Source organism: Oryza brachyantha, chromosome 3 (genome assembly GCF_000231095.2).
Source record: "Oryza brachyantha chromosome 3, ObraRS2, whole genome shotgun sequence".
Classification (NCBI taxonomy): Eukaryota; Viridiplantae; Streptophyta; class Magnoliopsida; order Poales; family Poaceae; genus Oryza; species Oryza brachyantha.
Window position 1 is genome coordinate 5,483,917 of NC_023165.2, and position 14,862 is coordinate 5,498,778.

Below are 14,862 nucleotides of genomic sequence, written 5' to 3' on the forward strand. Positions count from 1 at the left end.
CTAATCTATTACTCCGTTTTCCGCGCTGGCTAAGTTAACTTGTCTCCTCCACGACCGAACGTGGCCCTAGCGATAAGTCTATCATATTCAAGCGGTATATCATTTTCTGGAATTTCTGTTCTGGTAATTTTCTACGTATCAAACATCGCACCGTTTTGTGTTTGGGACTTTGGGTCAAATAAATTTCGTTTTGCTGTTGTAATTTTAAACAAAAAAGAGAAAAAAAAGGGAAAACGCAATGAGGTTGCTGATGATCCGAGCCGTTGCGAGCTTCAACTGAACGGCCAAGCGTGCTCGGTCCGATCGGTTAGCGATACGACTGAACCCCCACACAACCGAGGTTGAAGACCGACTGCCGGCGGCAGCGGAGTCGCGGGTTCGTCGTTCATGGCCGCCGCGCTCTTCGTCGCAGCGAACTCGAACCCTACGCCTAACCCCGCCCCCTCCCTCCACCCCCAGCAGCGTGCCGTCTGCTGTGTGCTCCGCTTCCCCCGCCGCGCCCGCGCGCGAACCCATCTTACTGCCGCGTTCGGGAGGGGATCGCCCGTGGCGGCGCCCGAGCGCAGTGGGAAGGACTACTACGCCACGCTGAACCTCCGCCGCGAGGCCACCCTGCAGGAGGTTAAGACCGCGTACCGGACCCTCGCGCGGAAGGTGCTGCAGCTGCCCTCCCACTTGCTCCCCGATGTCATGTCCCCTCGAAGTGTTAGGTTTGGTCATTTGGTGCTACTGCTAGTGTATGCGCAGTTCAATTCATCTGAATTGCAAAAGTGGCGTGATATAGTTACGACTGAGTTGTGCCACTTGCATAATTTGCTTGTTCCAACCTGGGGAATTATCGTCTTATGCCTCCACTGCACAATCATGGATCCTGGCTAGTATATATTAAAGATTATATGAGCAAAATGACGATGGTAATTGTCGATAGCCTGGATCATGGAAACCGTACAGTATCACTATATTTGGAGTATTTTCAGTTTTTCACTGATATGGCACTAATTAATTTCTGACTACCTGTACTGTTTTCTTCAAAGCGCTGCATGTCCATGATATTTGTTGCTTTCCCACTGTTGTATCATATTTTAATTCCTCCAGTTTTTTAGCAGAAAGGTCTGAAGACAGATGTTGTTTTTTAGTTCCATCACTGAATTTGCATATTTGTGCCTCTGCACATTGGAATATTTCTATGCACATAAGCCATACATGATTGCATGAGACCTTCTGTTTACAGAGTAAACCCCAAATGCATCACCCATGTATGATTCGTGCTGGAGCTATAGATCTTGAACATACTTTATTGGTTTGTTTTCTATGCAGTACCATCCTGATATGAACAAGAGCCCTGGGGCAGAAGAAAAGTTTAAGGAGATAAGTGCTGCATATGAGGTAATGAGGTATCTTGTGCCATCCATAACCATTTACTGTGATAGGCCGATAGTTTTTCTATGTGTTTTACTTTTGTAACACGCAGTTGACCTAAATGATGCTTTATGTTTCTCTATATGCAATAGTTGAAATTCCATGAAAATAGGGCAAGATATAAATATCTAAATGTGACGTCTTACACTATTTTCAGATGATTTTCCTTTTAGATTACTAACTCATTCTGTAATCTCTTACAGATTCTATCAGATGAAGAGAAAAGATCTTTGTATGACCGCTTTGGAGAAGCAGGGCTCAGTGGAGATTATGGTGGTGGAGATATTGGCTCTCATGGGGTAGTCATTCTATTCAATACCTAAGTTTCAGTTTTTGCTTTTCATCTGTCCAAATTTACAAAGTGAAATTCCATGTCTACTAGATATTATTTTTTCTAGCTAATTATGTTATTCTGCCTATCTGGCTATGCAAATTTAAGCAATGAAATTTCTCGACACCAGGTATTATTTTTTCTAGCTAATTATATTATCCTGCCTATTTGGCAATAGATGGCTAAATTGCATATCATGCTTACCAATTAAAGGTAAGAGCTGTTAAGAGAGGTGGTTTTTTTTGGAGATAATGTTAAGAGAGGCAGTTGTCGATGTAATTGTAAAACTTGTTTCTCATTTCATCCTCAGCAAATGGGTTCATCTCATGTTCTCCAGTGCTCAATAAGCCCGCGATTTCCTGTGAATTATGAGAAATCTGCAGATAACCAGAAAACATGCTGCATGTTATGCCAAATACTATAAGGAACCAGAAAGAAAATTTAATCTGACAAAATATATTTGAAATTTTGTTCTTCGGCAGATTGATCCATATGAACTCTTCAACACATTCTTTGGTGGTTCTGATAAATGTTTTGGAGATAGCATGGGCCCTGGTAGATTCCATTATGCTACAAAAGTCATGGACAACAGGGCCCTTGATATTCGGTAAACAATTTTGACCTGACACCCGATGCGAGAAACTGGTACTTGGATTTCATTTTACCATAATCTCTCTTTTCTACATTACAGCTATGATCTTCTCCTTTCTTTTGAAGAATCAATAATTGGAGGCAAACGGGGAGTCAACATTTTTCGTTATGAAACCTGTGGCACTTGCGACGGGTCTGGAGCTAAATCCAGCAATGACATAACGGAATGTACTCAATGCAGAGGTCAAGGCAGGTTAATGAAAACTCAGAGGACACCTTTTGGTATAGTATCTCAGGTGAACTATTCATTGTATTGTATGTATGCATTTTCATTGTCAGTAATTGTATTTGTTCATCACTACAAATAATCTGATAATTTCTTGTGGTTCCATTGTTACTTCCTGGATTTACTACAAACTGGTTCCTTTTGCAAATTACAACTTAGGGCAGTAGATTAAGTAAAGGAAAAGGTTTCTGTGAATGATGTTATGCATCTATAGTTTTGTTCTTCTATTGTGTTACTAGAGTATATTATGACTTGTGGAACTTCCATAGTCATTGGGAATAGGAGATAAATATTCATAGTGTACGAAGCAGATGTGTCTCATGAATCATATTCTGCCAGTGCCCATTTAAATAGCCTAGGATGTCAGATGTGACAAAATTTACCTGCAGTTTATTCAGTGGAATTTTGATCTCTCATTAACCCTCATTAGCTTCATATACCTCACAATCTATTTATCAATATTTACTATTCTCTCAGTGTCTCATACTCTTTGTTTCCTGAACAATAACATAAATATGCCTTAGTTAATATTTTTATGTTGTTACACTTTGTAGATATCTTCTTGCTTAAATTGTGATGGGAGCGGGAAGGTAATTACTGAAAAGTGCACTAGCTGCTGTGGATCAGGCAAAGTCCAAGTTGAACGCAATATCAGGGTAGACATACCTGGAGGTATTCATGATGGTTCTGCTATTCGGTTTACTGGAGGAGGTAGCATTGATAATCAAAGGCAAGCACTGAGAAAATAATACAGAGCCATGTAATGCATGCAACCTTTGTGTAGTATTTTGCATGTTTGATTTAACCATATGATATTCAAACTATGCGGTCCATAGATTTTGTTGTTGTTGTTGTTGTTGATTGGCAAAGTGCCCAGAATATTGATTTATACTTAAACGAGTAACACTGTATGTGCAAAATACTCCCATATCAGTTTTCATCACAATACTTAATTCATCATATAACTCTAAACCTCTAATAAACATTCATCTTCTGAAAGTATATACCTACGATGTATTAAAACATATTATTATTTGATGATATCCAATTTCCATCTTATCATGCAGGCGTACAAGTGGTGACCTATATATATTTGTTCATGTTAATAAAAAAGAAGGCATCCACAGAGAAGGTCTTGATCTATTCTCAGATGTCACAATCGATTATACTGATGCAATTTTAGGAACCACAGTGAAGGTGAGCTGTTAAATGGGGCTTTGTTCATATTTTCTTTTCTTTACCAATATCATGTGTTTTTTTAGTACTAGCAGTACTACGGGTCCAGCTTTACCTAGAAATAGTGTTTGTTATTTCAGGTTGAAACAATAGAGGGATTCAAGGATCTTTATGTTCCTCCTGGCACTCAGCCTGGAGAGAGGCTAAAATTTCCTCAACTGGGAGCTCCAGACATTAAGAAGCCCACCATTAGAGGAGATCATAACTTTGTCATAAATGTGAAGATCCCGAAGACTATCAGGTTTGAGTTACAAGTATTGCCACACTTTGCGATGGGTTGATGCTTGTAGTAATATTTCTTTTATGGTGTAGTTCTTGTGCTGTAAACATCCCAGTTATGGATTATGTTTATATTGCTACCTTTGTTGTATTCATCAGTAACCATGAGCGAGCATTAGTGCGAGAGCTTGCAGCACTGAAGGGGACTGGTGGTATTTCTGTTCCAGGTGAAGGTATACGTCTTTTCATTCTCTTTCAGAGTTATTGCAGCCAGCATCTTCCCTTCGGTACATCAGTACATGATTGTGTTGCCTAATTTCGGCTTTTTTTTCAGAGACTGCAAATGGAGGAAACTTGAGAGAGAGAGACTTACATTCATCCATAGGGAAGAAAAGGCCCCTCTGGGGATCTATCAGGAATTTATTCAGGTATACCACCATTCGTATGTAACTTCTCTTACCATGAAATGCAACTATATGCCCACTATACCGATACCATTAATAGATTTAAGTGTTAAGCCTAAATCTGTGCTCCCTCCATTCTATATTGTAAGACTATATCCATATGAATTTGGATAGAGCTAAAAAGTCTTAAGGAACAGAGGGAGTATTATTGACAATGTCACTTTTGTCATGCCAGCTCATGATCTTCTTGACATTTAGTAAGTATTACTAGGTGAAAAGAAAGAACTTTTGGTGGTTTGACCATTTAATGGTTGCTTCATCGTGGGGGTAATCGTTTGACTTTTTAAAGAAAAAACCAAACGGTATATTTGCAAATAAAAAATAAATTATAAATAAAACTTTTATATACATGTTTGTAGCAATCTAAAAGCTAAGACTGAAAAATAAACTACGAAAAAAAACACAAAATCTACTCCAAATTTAAGGTTGAAAATTTCAGGCTTATAAGCATAAGCAAAAATATAAGGTTGGTACTTCCTCTATTACAAAATATAAGAAATTCTAGAGTTTCATATGGATACTAAGAGAGTAAGTGAAATTAAATGGAGGATAGTGTGATAAGATGGGGAAGTAGATGAAGAAATTAGATGGGTGATAGTTGTCATTGGCTAAGATAAGAAAGTATGTGAAGAAGTTGCTATATGTTGTTGACAAATTTTGAACGCTAAAAGTTTCTATATTTTGTGATGGGGGGCTGTAACTTTTACTGTGCATTGACAAGGAGTCCTGCCCATCTTTTGGCTTATTGGAGGAATAAGCGAAAAGACATATTTGTAAAAAAAATAATTTGTGAATAAAAATTTTATATACGTGTTCTTAGCGATTAAAATGGCCAGGATGGATAATAAACTATGAAATTTAAGATTAATAATTTAAATTTGGGCTTATAAGCATAAACATAGGCGAAAAGACGAGGGCGAAGGAGCGCATACATTTCCCTCGTTCTGAAAGAACTTTTTTTTTTTGCTGGGCTCAATCTGTAAAACTTGGGCACACCTTATTTATACTAGTCTTATAACAAACCCTTTGTTCATATACAATTTAGCAATTTCAATTTTGTACCATTCTAGGGGCGACGATGGGGCTACGAGATTTGCTTCAATCAGCGGACGGTCTGTTACTCCATTGTGGACTTCACAAAGAGGATCTCATCCGGCTTTTCTGTTGTTAGAAGGATTCCTGATGATCTCATTGCTCTTATTCGTGTTACGCAGAACTCGTATAATCTGCCTGATTCCAAAGCGGTATAAAGCTAAAGAAACCGAGGAAGAAACTGGAATTTTACAGTGATGTTGACGTTATTGCAGGACATATTTTTGTTCTCTTTTTTCACAATATTCATGTGGAGTTTAGGTACCTACTGCCTAGCAGTCTTGAGCGGGGCAAAAACTCGGTTTGTCATTGTAAGGGAAAAATGCAGCGTACATCGATACAGCCTAACAGTAACAGAGAACTAACACATTTCCATGTGCTCAAGATATCAACATCTTACACGTGCAAGACACGATGCCCAAATCGTGAAAACCCATCAAACATTTCCGCAGGCAAATGCTGCGTTTGATTTGTGTAAGGTCCAAGGTTTTGTTTTGATTTTTTTATTTTTTAAACATTTTTAATAAATAATTTTATTACTAAACTTCCAGAAAAAATATTTTCACCTTATAAATATTTTGTCCACGCCACCAATATTGGCGTGGCGAAACGACTTGCCACGTCATTGTTGGTTGGCGTGACAGTGTTGTCTTGCTATGCCACCAACACTGACGTGGCCAAAAGGTTCAATTTAGAAAAAAAAATATCCGATGGTTTAGTAATAAATTACTTGCTAAAAAGTTTATTTAATAAATTTTTTTGTTTTGTTTTATCTAGCATATATTGCTGCAAATAATTCTTAAATGTTGCGATGATTGAGTTATGCAACTAAAAGAACTCGAATATGGGAGTAGATGAGTAGATCGCAGTGGACTCCATCCATACAGTAATACAAACAGGTAATCACCTCAATATATTACACATTTATTAGAACATGCATATTTATATTTGCAAGTTTTCTAATATTTTTAATAGAACACGTTTTAGGTCTTTTTCTGGGATAAAAGTATTTTCGAATAATTAGTTGCAATTGAAGTGGTTTGTGTAAAATTAATTCAAAATTCCTCTCTCTAAAAAAGGTCGAAATCCTAGGCTTTCAATGAAGGAGCCCTACCGCGAGCCCTTCCGAACGAGACGGCGCGTCCCAGCGTCCGCCGCACCGGCCGCCCCTGCAACAAACCGGATCCATCACCAGCCATGGCTCCCCTGCCACCGCCGCGCCCTCCCCACCGGAGCCCGCGGCGCGGACCCGCCGCCTGCTGCCTCCTCCTACTCCTCGCTCTCCCCCTCCTCCCCTCCTCCGCCGCCAAGTCCTCTCGCCGCCCCATCACCGTACGTCTCCCGACCTAAACCTCTCGCAGTCCCGCTCTCTCTTCCTCTCCTTGGCGCCCCCTATCTTTCTCACCTGCGAGTTCCGTGACCCAGGACAACGAGATCCGGGAGAAGAAGGACGCCTGCTACACCGACGTCGAGAAGTACGTGCCGTCTGTGTTCGGTGGTGTGCTTCTGATGGGGATGATGTTTCTGACGTTTTCCTTTTCTTCGGCGGCAGTGGACTGTGGGGATGGGCGTGCAAGTCGTCGGCGACGGAGAAGGAGAACTGCGTGCTGCGCTGCCTCTCGCCGGAGTGCTATGATCTCATATATGGCGGCGACCCGGTGAGTGGCGGCGTGTGAATCAGTGAATAGGGAGTTTCAGAGCACTTTTTTTTTTCTTCTTCTTCTCAGGATTCCTTTGATTTTCTCTGTTTGCCTGTGCTGTGGCAGCTTGAGGAAGGGGAGCTGGACTATATCCGTGGCCACGAGTACAAGTACTGCATGCACAAGTATGAAACAGAAATATGTGCAATCTGTTGTTTAGTGTTTTTTTTTATGTTGAATTGGATCTACCCTGAGTCCAAGCATTGCATAGTTCTGTTCTCTGTGTAGAACAGTGGATGGAGTAGAGAAACGAAATAAAATTGATTGAAAATCGATTATGTTGTCATATGTGTTAATGATTATTGACGATGGAATGATAGGAAGGTAGAGCAGAGATGGTCCATCATCCATATACACCTAGCAACAGATTATTCCGTAGACAATTTAGGTTGGATACTTTTAGCAGTCTTGACTACATACCAATTTACTTTGACTATCCCTTTTCATGTAAATCTCATTATGGCTGTTGAGCAGATTAGTTGCTCCCATAATTGATTAGCTTGCCAAACAAAACCCAAACAACCTGACTAGAAACACTTCAGTATTTCCCTTTTCTGATTCAGATATTTCTATATGAAAGACTGTAAAAGCATTAAAGCAAGCAGCGAATGCCCTGAGAAAATATATATGCTAATCAAGATATTATCACATCAATGTTCCGAAAGTAATTGACTCAAGTTTAGATACTATTATTTGTCATATTTTGATCCCTGTGACATTAGATTTCATGCCAATCTGTTATTTGTGGATACACACTCCAATTTTGGACTTCCTTAGAAAACTCTTCACCTAAATTGGAATCCATATTACCGTTGTATGATCATATCTTTTTGTACAATTTTTTACCAGGTCTTCCCTTGGTGAAAACTTGGATGGTGTCAAGGGATCCTTCAGTTATTCATGAAGTGCAAGGAAGTAAGAGCCGTGTTCTCCGAACCTGCTGTAAATTGTAATGCATCTTAACCTCCTACGGTGTGTCATTCTGTTTCACAGTCAACAAACATGCATACATGAACTTTGTTAGTCATTTAATCCTCATATATCTTTGCAATACTCTTGTGTCTTCTTTTCTGTTTGCCATTCAACTAGACTAATGATAAACATCCAAGATGTGGAAAAAAAATGAAGTAAATCAATTGGCAAACAAGTCAAACGTGCAAATATCATGTTGCTTGGACAAACAATTATTGTCTAGAAACATGTATAAGCATTTAGCTATAAAAATCTCAAAGCCTCGGGGCAAAGAACCAACATATGACAAGGAAAGCCATACATATCCCATGATTAGTAGTTACAAGAGTAGGAAAGCAATACAATAATACATATCCCATGATTAGTGGCTACAATGGTGCAGCAAAGAACCACCCAAAACAACTATCTTCTATATTTATGTTTATGTCCACAGTCAGGCTATAGCCGCAATGAACGACTAGAAAGAAATCAGAAGATAGACAGTTCTTAATTCTTACACTTCAGCTTCACCTTCTAGAACCTCTCTACCTCTAGCATTACACATAGGCACACTGAACATGAGAACTTCCAAAAACAAAACATACGGGGAAACTATTCAGCACTTAAATGAGAGACACCTTTATTTTAGAAACAAACAAAAGCTTTACAGATTATCAAGAGAACACGCAAAAGCTTTACAAAGCATTTCAACAAAAGAAAGGTGGAAGAAACTACGAGGTAAAGTTCGACAGAGTGATGATGTCTGGAATGGTCTACTGCCTAGAAATGCAAAGCATCAATTCCTTGGACAGATGCATTACTGAACAACACTTCCAATTTCCAAATGCAATGGATATGGTTCAGGGGTTTTAGCACAACTGGTATCTGTTATCAAGCTAACAGGAGGGCTTTCACTAGAGGCCTCATCAACTAGCTCTCTGTAGCCGCTCTGTTCTTCTCTGTCTCTCCATCCCCTTCTCACCAAGCGAAGACACTCTACCACCTCCATCATAGCTGGCCTTTCATCCACATTTTCTATTAGACATAGCATAGCAATGCTGCCAACCTCTTGAAGACATTCAGTATCTTCAGCAGATTCAATCATCTCGTCAAGCTTTTCTCCCTCTGCTCTCTAGTGTATATGATCCAAGGAAGTCTATGAAAAGACTGCTGCTGTTAGCATATCTCGCCATCTTCCTAGTGATGAGTTCTAGAAAGTACAACCCTGAAACTATTTGTAAAATAAGTTTATTTAGAGTTCTATTTGTAAAATAAGTTTTTCAAAACGACCATCAAATTGCCCTCGCGGCACTCAAGCAGCACCTCCATTGCCCATCGTTTCATGTCGATCTCCCGTGTAGTGGCCGGTGGGCCTAGTAGGTTGCAGCCTTTGTCACTCGGGCCACCCTCCAAGGCCCACTGGAAGTCAGGCCCATTATGAAGCATCAATGTGGAGGTCCATTTTTCTTGGTACCTTCCACGGCCTCCTGCTTCACGGATTGGGGCTCAATCTATCTCAGTTTTTATGATCAAACCATAAGCTCATTGGCCCAACTTTATACAACTACTGTATGCAACTGCATAGCCACAGCCTACAGCTCGGAAATGGTTACTTGTGATCGTCAGTACCCTGCCCAAGTGCCCAGGGGCGTTAGAAACCGTTAATGAAGGATTTATTGTATTCTACTGTATTGCCAGCGTTTAGCTGAAGATTCAAGCCATGTACACTAGAAAAAGGGTCGTACCCGTGTAGCTTCCTGGGGGAACTGGCCGATAAATGCTCGCAAAGGGGATAACATGCCGTGCTGGACTACTGGGCAATTGGGGCATGCAAGCAAATTCTCACTGGCAAACGCACATCATCTGGAATTCGCTCTGGGTGTACTGATTGGGGTTAAGAATTTTCGAAATCCACGGTGAAACGAAGACCCATAGCTCATGATTTTCAAAATCAAATTTATGGACTCGGAGTAGTTTCTTTTGTCCTGCTGGTCCCACATCTAGCCTTACTTAACCTTTAAAGACAGCAGCACCTGCCAATCTGCCTTTTGCACAGGTGCTTTGGATTTAAAAAAAGAGCAAAAGCAGAAAATTCTCCAACTAGGCTCCTGTAATTGCCACCAAGTATTATATCATTAAGCAATCAAACCAATCAGCCCTTCTTCTCTTCCTCCTTTCTCCCATTCCATTTCCCTCCTCCAATAGCACCACCTCCAGCTGCTTAAGTTAACCAAACCTTCCATTACAATTCAAGATTTTGCCCCATCAACCTGCCAGGTCCATTTCTCCCTCTACTACTAGTACTCTTCTCTCTTCTCACAGGGAGTGTGTGCCTCCATGACAGTGCTCGCTCGCCCTGAGCTGAGAGAGTAAAGGCTCTCTCTCTCACACACACACCTACCGCCTACTCTCTCCCACTCTTCCCTCCACTCGTGTGCGCGCCACTGCCGGCGATGGCGCCAATGCCGGCGCCGGCCGTGGCTCTCGCGGTCCTGGTGCTGCTCTCTGCGGTCCCGGGCTACTTCTCCGACGACCTCAACACCGACGCGCAGGCGTTGCAGGCGCTGCGCTCGGCGGTGGGGAAGTCCGCACTGCCGTCGTGGAACAGCAGCACGCCGACGTGCAATTGGCAGGGGGTGACGTGCGAGAATGGCCGGGTTACCGAGCTCCGCCTCCCCGGCGCCGGCCTCATGGGCACCCTCCCGTCGAACGTGCTCGGCAACCTCTCCGCGCTCCGCACGCTCTCCCTCCGCTACAACGCGCTCACCGGGCCCATCCCCGACGACCTCTCCCGCCTGCCCGAGCTCCGCGCCATTTACTTCCAGCACAACAGCTTCTCCGGCGAGGTCCCGGCGTCGGTGTTCACGCTCAAGAACCTCGTGAGGCTGGACCTCGCGGGGAACAAGTTCTCAGGCGAGATCTCGCCGGACTTCAACAAGCTGAACCGGCTCGGCACGCTGTTCCTCGACGGCAACAGCTTCACCGGCGAGATCCCCAAGCTGGACCTGCCGACATTGAGCCAGTTCAACGTGTCGTACAACAAGCTCAACGGGTCCATCCCTAAATCGCTCCGGAAGATGCCCAAAGACTCGTTCTTGGGCACTGGGCTGTGCGGTGGCCCGCTCGGCCTGTGCCCCGGCGAGACTGCGCTCACTCCGGCCGGATCTCCGGAGGGCCAACCTGCTGCGGGTGGAGGCGCAGCAGACGTCGGCGGCAGCAGCGGCAAGAAGAAGAAACTCTCGGGCGGCGCCATCGCCGGCATTGCCATCGGGTGTGTGTTCGGCGTGCTGCTCCTGCTGGCCCTGATCTTCTTCCTCTGCCGGAAGAGGTCTAGCGCATCCACGCCGGCGACGGTGGAGAAGGGGCGTGACCTCCAGATGGCCCCGGTGGACATCGAACCAAAGGGACAGAACGGCTCAGCAGCCGGCAACGGTGCCCACGCCGCAGCAGCCGCAGCAGCGCCAGCCGCCGCCGTCGCCGCCGCGGCAGCGAAGACCGGCGGCGCGACGGGCGGGTCCAAGAAGCTCATCTTCTTCGGCCCCATGGCGGCCGCCCCACCGTTCGACCTGGAGGACCTGCTCCGCGCGTCGGCGGAGGTGCTGGGCAAGGGCGCGTTCGGGACGGCGTACAAGGCCGTGATGGAGAGCGGCTCCGCCGTCGCCGTGAAGCGCCTCAAGGACGTGGACCTCCCGGAGCCGGAGTTCCGGGAGCGCATCGCCGCCATCGGCGCCGTGCAGCACGAGCTGGTCGTCCCCCTCCGCGCCTACTACTTCAGCAAGGACGAGAAGCTCCTCGTCTACGACTACATGTCCATGGGCAGCCTCTCCGCCCTCCTCCACGGTAAAAAAAAAAATCTCAAATCTTCTTTCATCCATCTCTTCCACTTCTGTCGGTGAACCGAACCCGATCAACCCATGCCTTCTCGCCTCTTTGGGCTTCCTTCCACCGTCGCGTAGGTGTCGCGTCCCTCTCGCCTCCGCCGAGGTGCATCTCGTTTTCGCTCGCGCACGGCGTCCGTCTCGTCTACACTCCCAATCAATGGTGCACTCGCGGTCTCCCACCTACTCCGATCCAGCAGTAGTGAACACTAGTGATCCACCGGTTTGGTTCATGCTGCCAAAAGCCAAGTGTACTTCGTCCCGTGGGTGAGCCGCGATTAGAGTTGGTTGGTTGGGGGGGCGTCCCCAGTTAGTTTACCTGCAAACAAACACCCGCTTCAGATCTAATCTAGTTTAAGCCCGCAACGTGACAGCCATGACTGGCCCCCCGGCACGTCTCGGCATTCGAACTCACGGCTGAAACAAGTAGTACTGGAGTAGTAGCAACTTGCACTGTGATTACTACTAGCGTCTGGGTCTGGCTCGAGCCTGTTCATTTGAAATCTCTGTACTGGATGCCAGTAAAGTAAGCAGCGTGCCAGAGTTTAGTACAGGAGGAGTGGTGGTAAATTTTGGGGCAAGTGGCGCATGTGAGCCGGTGCCCCGGGTTGCAGGCCGGGTAGGGTGGTTTGATGGCCATGTGACGTTTGGTTGGCGCCACTGTTCCTCGGGATTCCCCTTTTGCGCGCCAATAATTTAGGCCTCGATTAGTTCTTAAATTTTTTTCTAAAAACATCATATCCAATTGTTAGAAATCTAAATAAAACATTAAATATAGATGAACCAAAAAAACTAATTGCACAGTTACGAAAGAAATTTTGAGACGAATCTTTTGAGCCTAATTAGCCTATGATTAGTCAGAAATGCTATAATAACTAACATATGCTAACGATGGATTAATTTGGCTCGGTTTCTAGGCTAGCCGTGAAATTCGTTTTTTCATTTGTGTCCGAAAACCCCTTCCGACATCCGGTCAAGCATTTGACGTGATACTTTTTCCAAAAAATTTCTCAATCTAAACACCGCCTTAGCATCCTCTCCTCTTCCTAATCGTGAAGAATTATTCATTCCCGGACAGCGTAGACAGATCATAGATGCACACTCAGCACCACTGTTTCTCACACACACACACACATGAGACGTGAAGCGGAAGCTACTGTACTGTGGTCGCGCGCACCGTGCACTGAACATTCTTTAATGTCGCGCCGTCGCGAGAGAAGAAAAGAAACGGAGGAAAAAAAATTCATGGGGAATGCGAGGTGGATGACGCGGTGAAACTGAAATCTATGGGATTGTGCAGGGAACCGGGCATCCGGGAGGACGCCGCTGGACTGGGAGACGAGGTCGGCGATCGCTCTGGCGGCGGCGCGCGGCGTGGCGCACATCCACTCGACGTCGCCGACGGCGTCGCACGGCAATATCAAGTCGTCCAACGTGCTGCTCACCAAGAACTACGAGGCGCGGGTGTCGGACCACGGCCTGCCCACGCTGGTCGGCCCGTCCTTCTCACCGACGAGGGTGTCCGGCTACCGCGCCCCGGAGGTCACGGACATCCGCCGGGTCTCGCAGAAGGCCGACGTGTACAGCTTCGGCGTGCTGCTGCTCGAGCTGCTCACCGGCAAGGCGCCGACGCACGCCGTCGTCAACGAGGAGGGCCTCGACCTGCCGCGCTGGGTGCAGTCCGTTGTCCGGGAGGAGTGGACCTCCGAGGTGTTCGACCAGGAGCTCCTCAGGTACCAGAACGTCGAGGAGGAGATGGTGCAGCTCCTCCAGCTAGCCATCGACTGCTCCGCGCAGCACCCTGACAGGCGGCCATCCATGTCCGAGGTGGCCGCAAGAATCGACGAGATCCGCCGCTCCAGCCTCGGCGACCGTCCCGCCACCGAGAGCGCCGGCGACGGCGAAGAGCCTTCTCTATAACCGACCGGCCGGCATTGTCATCTGGATCACCCTACATCGATCTCAGCCTCAGCGAACGGAAATTAAGTTGGAGAATTGCTTAGTTCTTTGCATGGATCTTGTTCCCCAGGCTACTTTTGGTTCATCAGCAACTTGTGCATGTTTTCTCATTACTTTTTTCTTTCTTCTTTCTTCTTTTCTTCTTTTTTGGCCTTTCTCTCACGGGCTTTGATTCTATTCTATAGCACATCAGCACGTCACTGTACTCTTTGATTCTTGGAAAGGAACACTCGATAATGCGTTGTACCTATGACGAATACCATCACCAGCTGTAATGGTTTGCTATTTAAAACAAGAAATGATTTCATATTCAGCTGGTAGCTAAGCTTTCGTTGCCATGCTTTGCTTCCCGTATCTTCTCATCCTTTGGTTGTTAGGGGGAGGTAATGGTTGTTGGCATGGCTGCTTCCGAGAGTAATTAACCTTCGTTTGGTTGGCGAAATTGCCATCTGATAGCTCCCTGCCTGCAAATGGCGTTTAGCTAGCTTGCTGGTTTAGTAGGTTGGAAAAAAAAGATCAGTGTGCTCTTTATCTTAGGAGTGATGTCCAAGTTAACACAGCGACAGAGAGTGACCCAAAGCTCATGCAATCGGCAATCCTGTGTTTGTACGCAGTTTACATGACAGTGACAGGGTTCTTGAGCCTGCACTCAAAGCAGTCCAGTGTTTAAGGAGTACTGTCACCGGACCAGATGCAAAGCTTACGTTTTGCAAATGCAGACGATGCTCAAAATATA

At 45.0% G+C, this 14,862-nt stretch overlaps 2 protein-coding genes across 2 annotated transcripts; both read left to right on the forward strand.

Annotated features, from left to right (window-relative positions):
• Nucleotides 1-339: 339 nt before the first annotated feature.
• LOC102707201 (chaperone protein DnaJ-like) lies at nt 340-8,391 on the forward strand. The gene is made up of 17 exons (XM_040522846.1): nt 340-654; nt 1,318-1,386; nt 1,623-1,718; nt 2,233-2,357; nt 2,442-2,637; nt 3,182-3,357; nt 3,695-3,824; nt 3,944-4,104; nt 4,242-4,315; nt 4,417-4,510; nt 5,617-5,832; nt 5,900-5,939; nt 6,731-6,970; nt 7,064-7,113; nt 7,191-7,296; nt 7,405-7,463; nt 8,188-8,391. Exons 1-17 carry the CDS (start codon nt 388-390, stop codon nt 8,240-8,242), a joined length of 2,154 nt encoding a protein of 717 aa, XP_040378780.1. The 5' UTR covers nt 340-387; the 3' UTR covers nt 8,243-8,391.
• A 1,975-nt stretch (nt 8,392-10,366) lies between these two features.
• Nucleotides 10,367-14,435, forward strand: LOC102707478 (probable inactive receptor kinase At1g48480). Its single transcript, XM_015834333.2, has 2 exons — nt 10,367-12,129; nt 13,468-14,435. Exons 1-2 carry the CDS (start codon nt 10,743-10,745, stop codon nt 14,085-14,087), a joined length of 2,007 nt encoding a protein of 668 aa, XP_015689819.2. The 5' UTR covers nt 10,367-10,742; the 3' UTR covers nt 14,088-14,435.
• Nucleotides 14,436-14,862: the final 427 nt, after the last annotated feature.

Bases quoted from the DNA above. Each gene is read 5' to 3' on its own strand.
- LOC102707201 (XM_040522846.1), top strand. From the start codon at position 388: ATGGCCGCCGCGCTCTTCGTCGCAGCGAACTCGAACCCTACGCCTAAC. The intron at 4,511-5,616 runs GTATACCACCAT...GTACCATTCTAG, and splicing joins TCTATCAGGAATTTATTCAG to GGGCGACGATGGGGCTACGA. The intron at 7,464-8,187 runs GTATGAAACAGA...ATTTTTTACCAG, and splicing joins TACAAGTACTGCATGCACAA to GTCTTCCCTTGGTGAAAACT.
- LOC102707478 (XM_015834333.2), top strand. From the start codon at position 10,743: ATGGCGCCAATGCCGGCGCCGGCCGTGGCTCTCGCGGTCCTGGTGCTG. The intron at 12,130-13,467 runs GTAAAAAAAAAA...GGGATTGTGCAG, and splicing joins CCTCTCCGCCCTCCTCCACG to GGAACCGGGCATCCGGGAGG.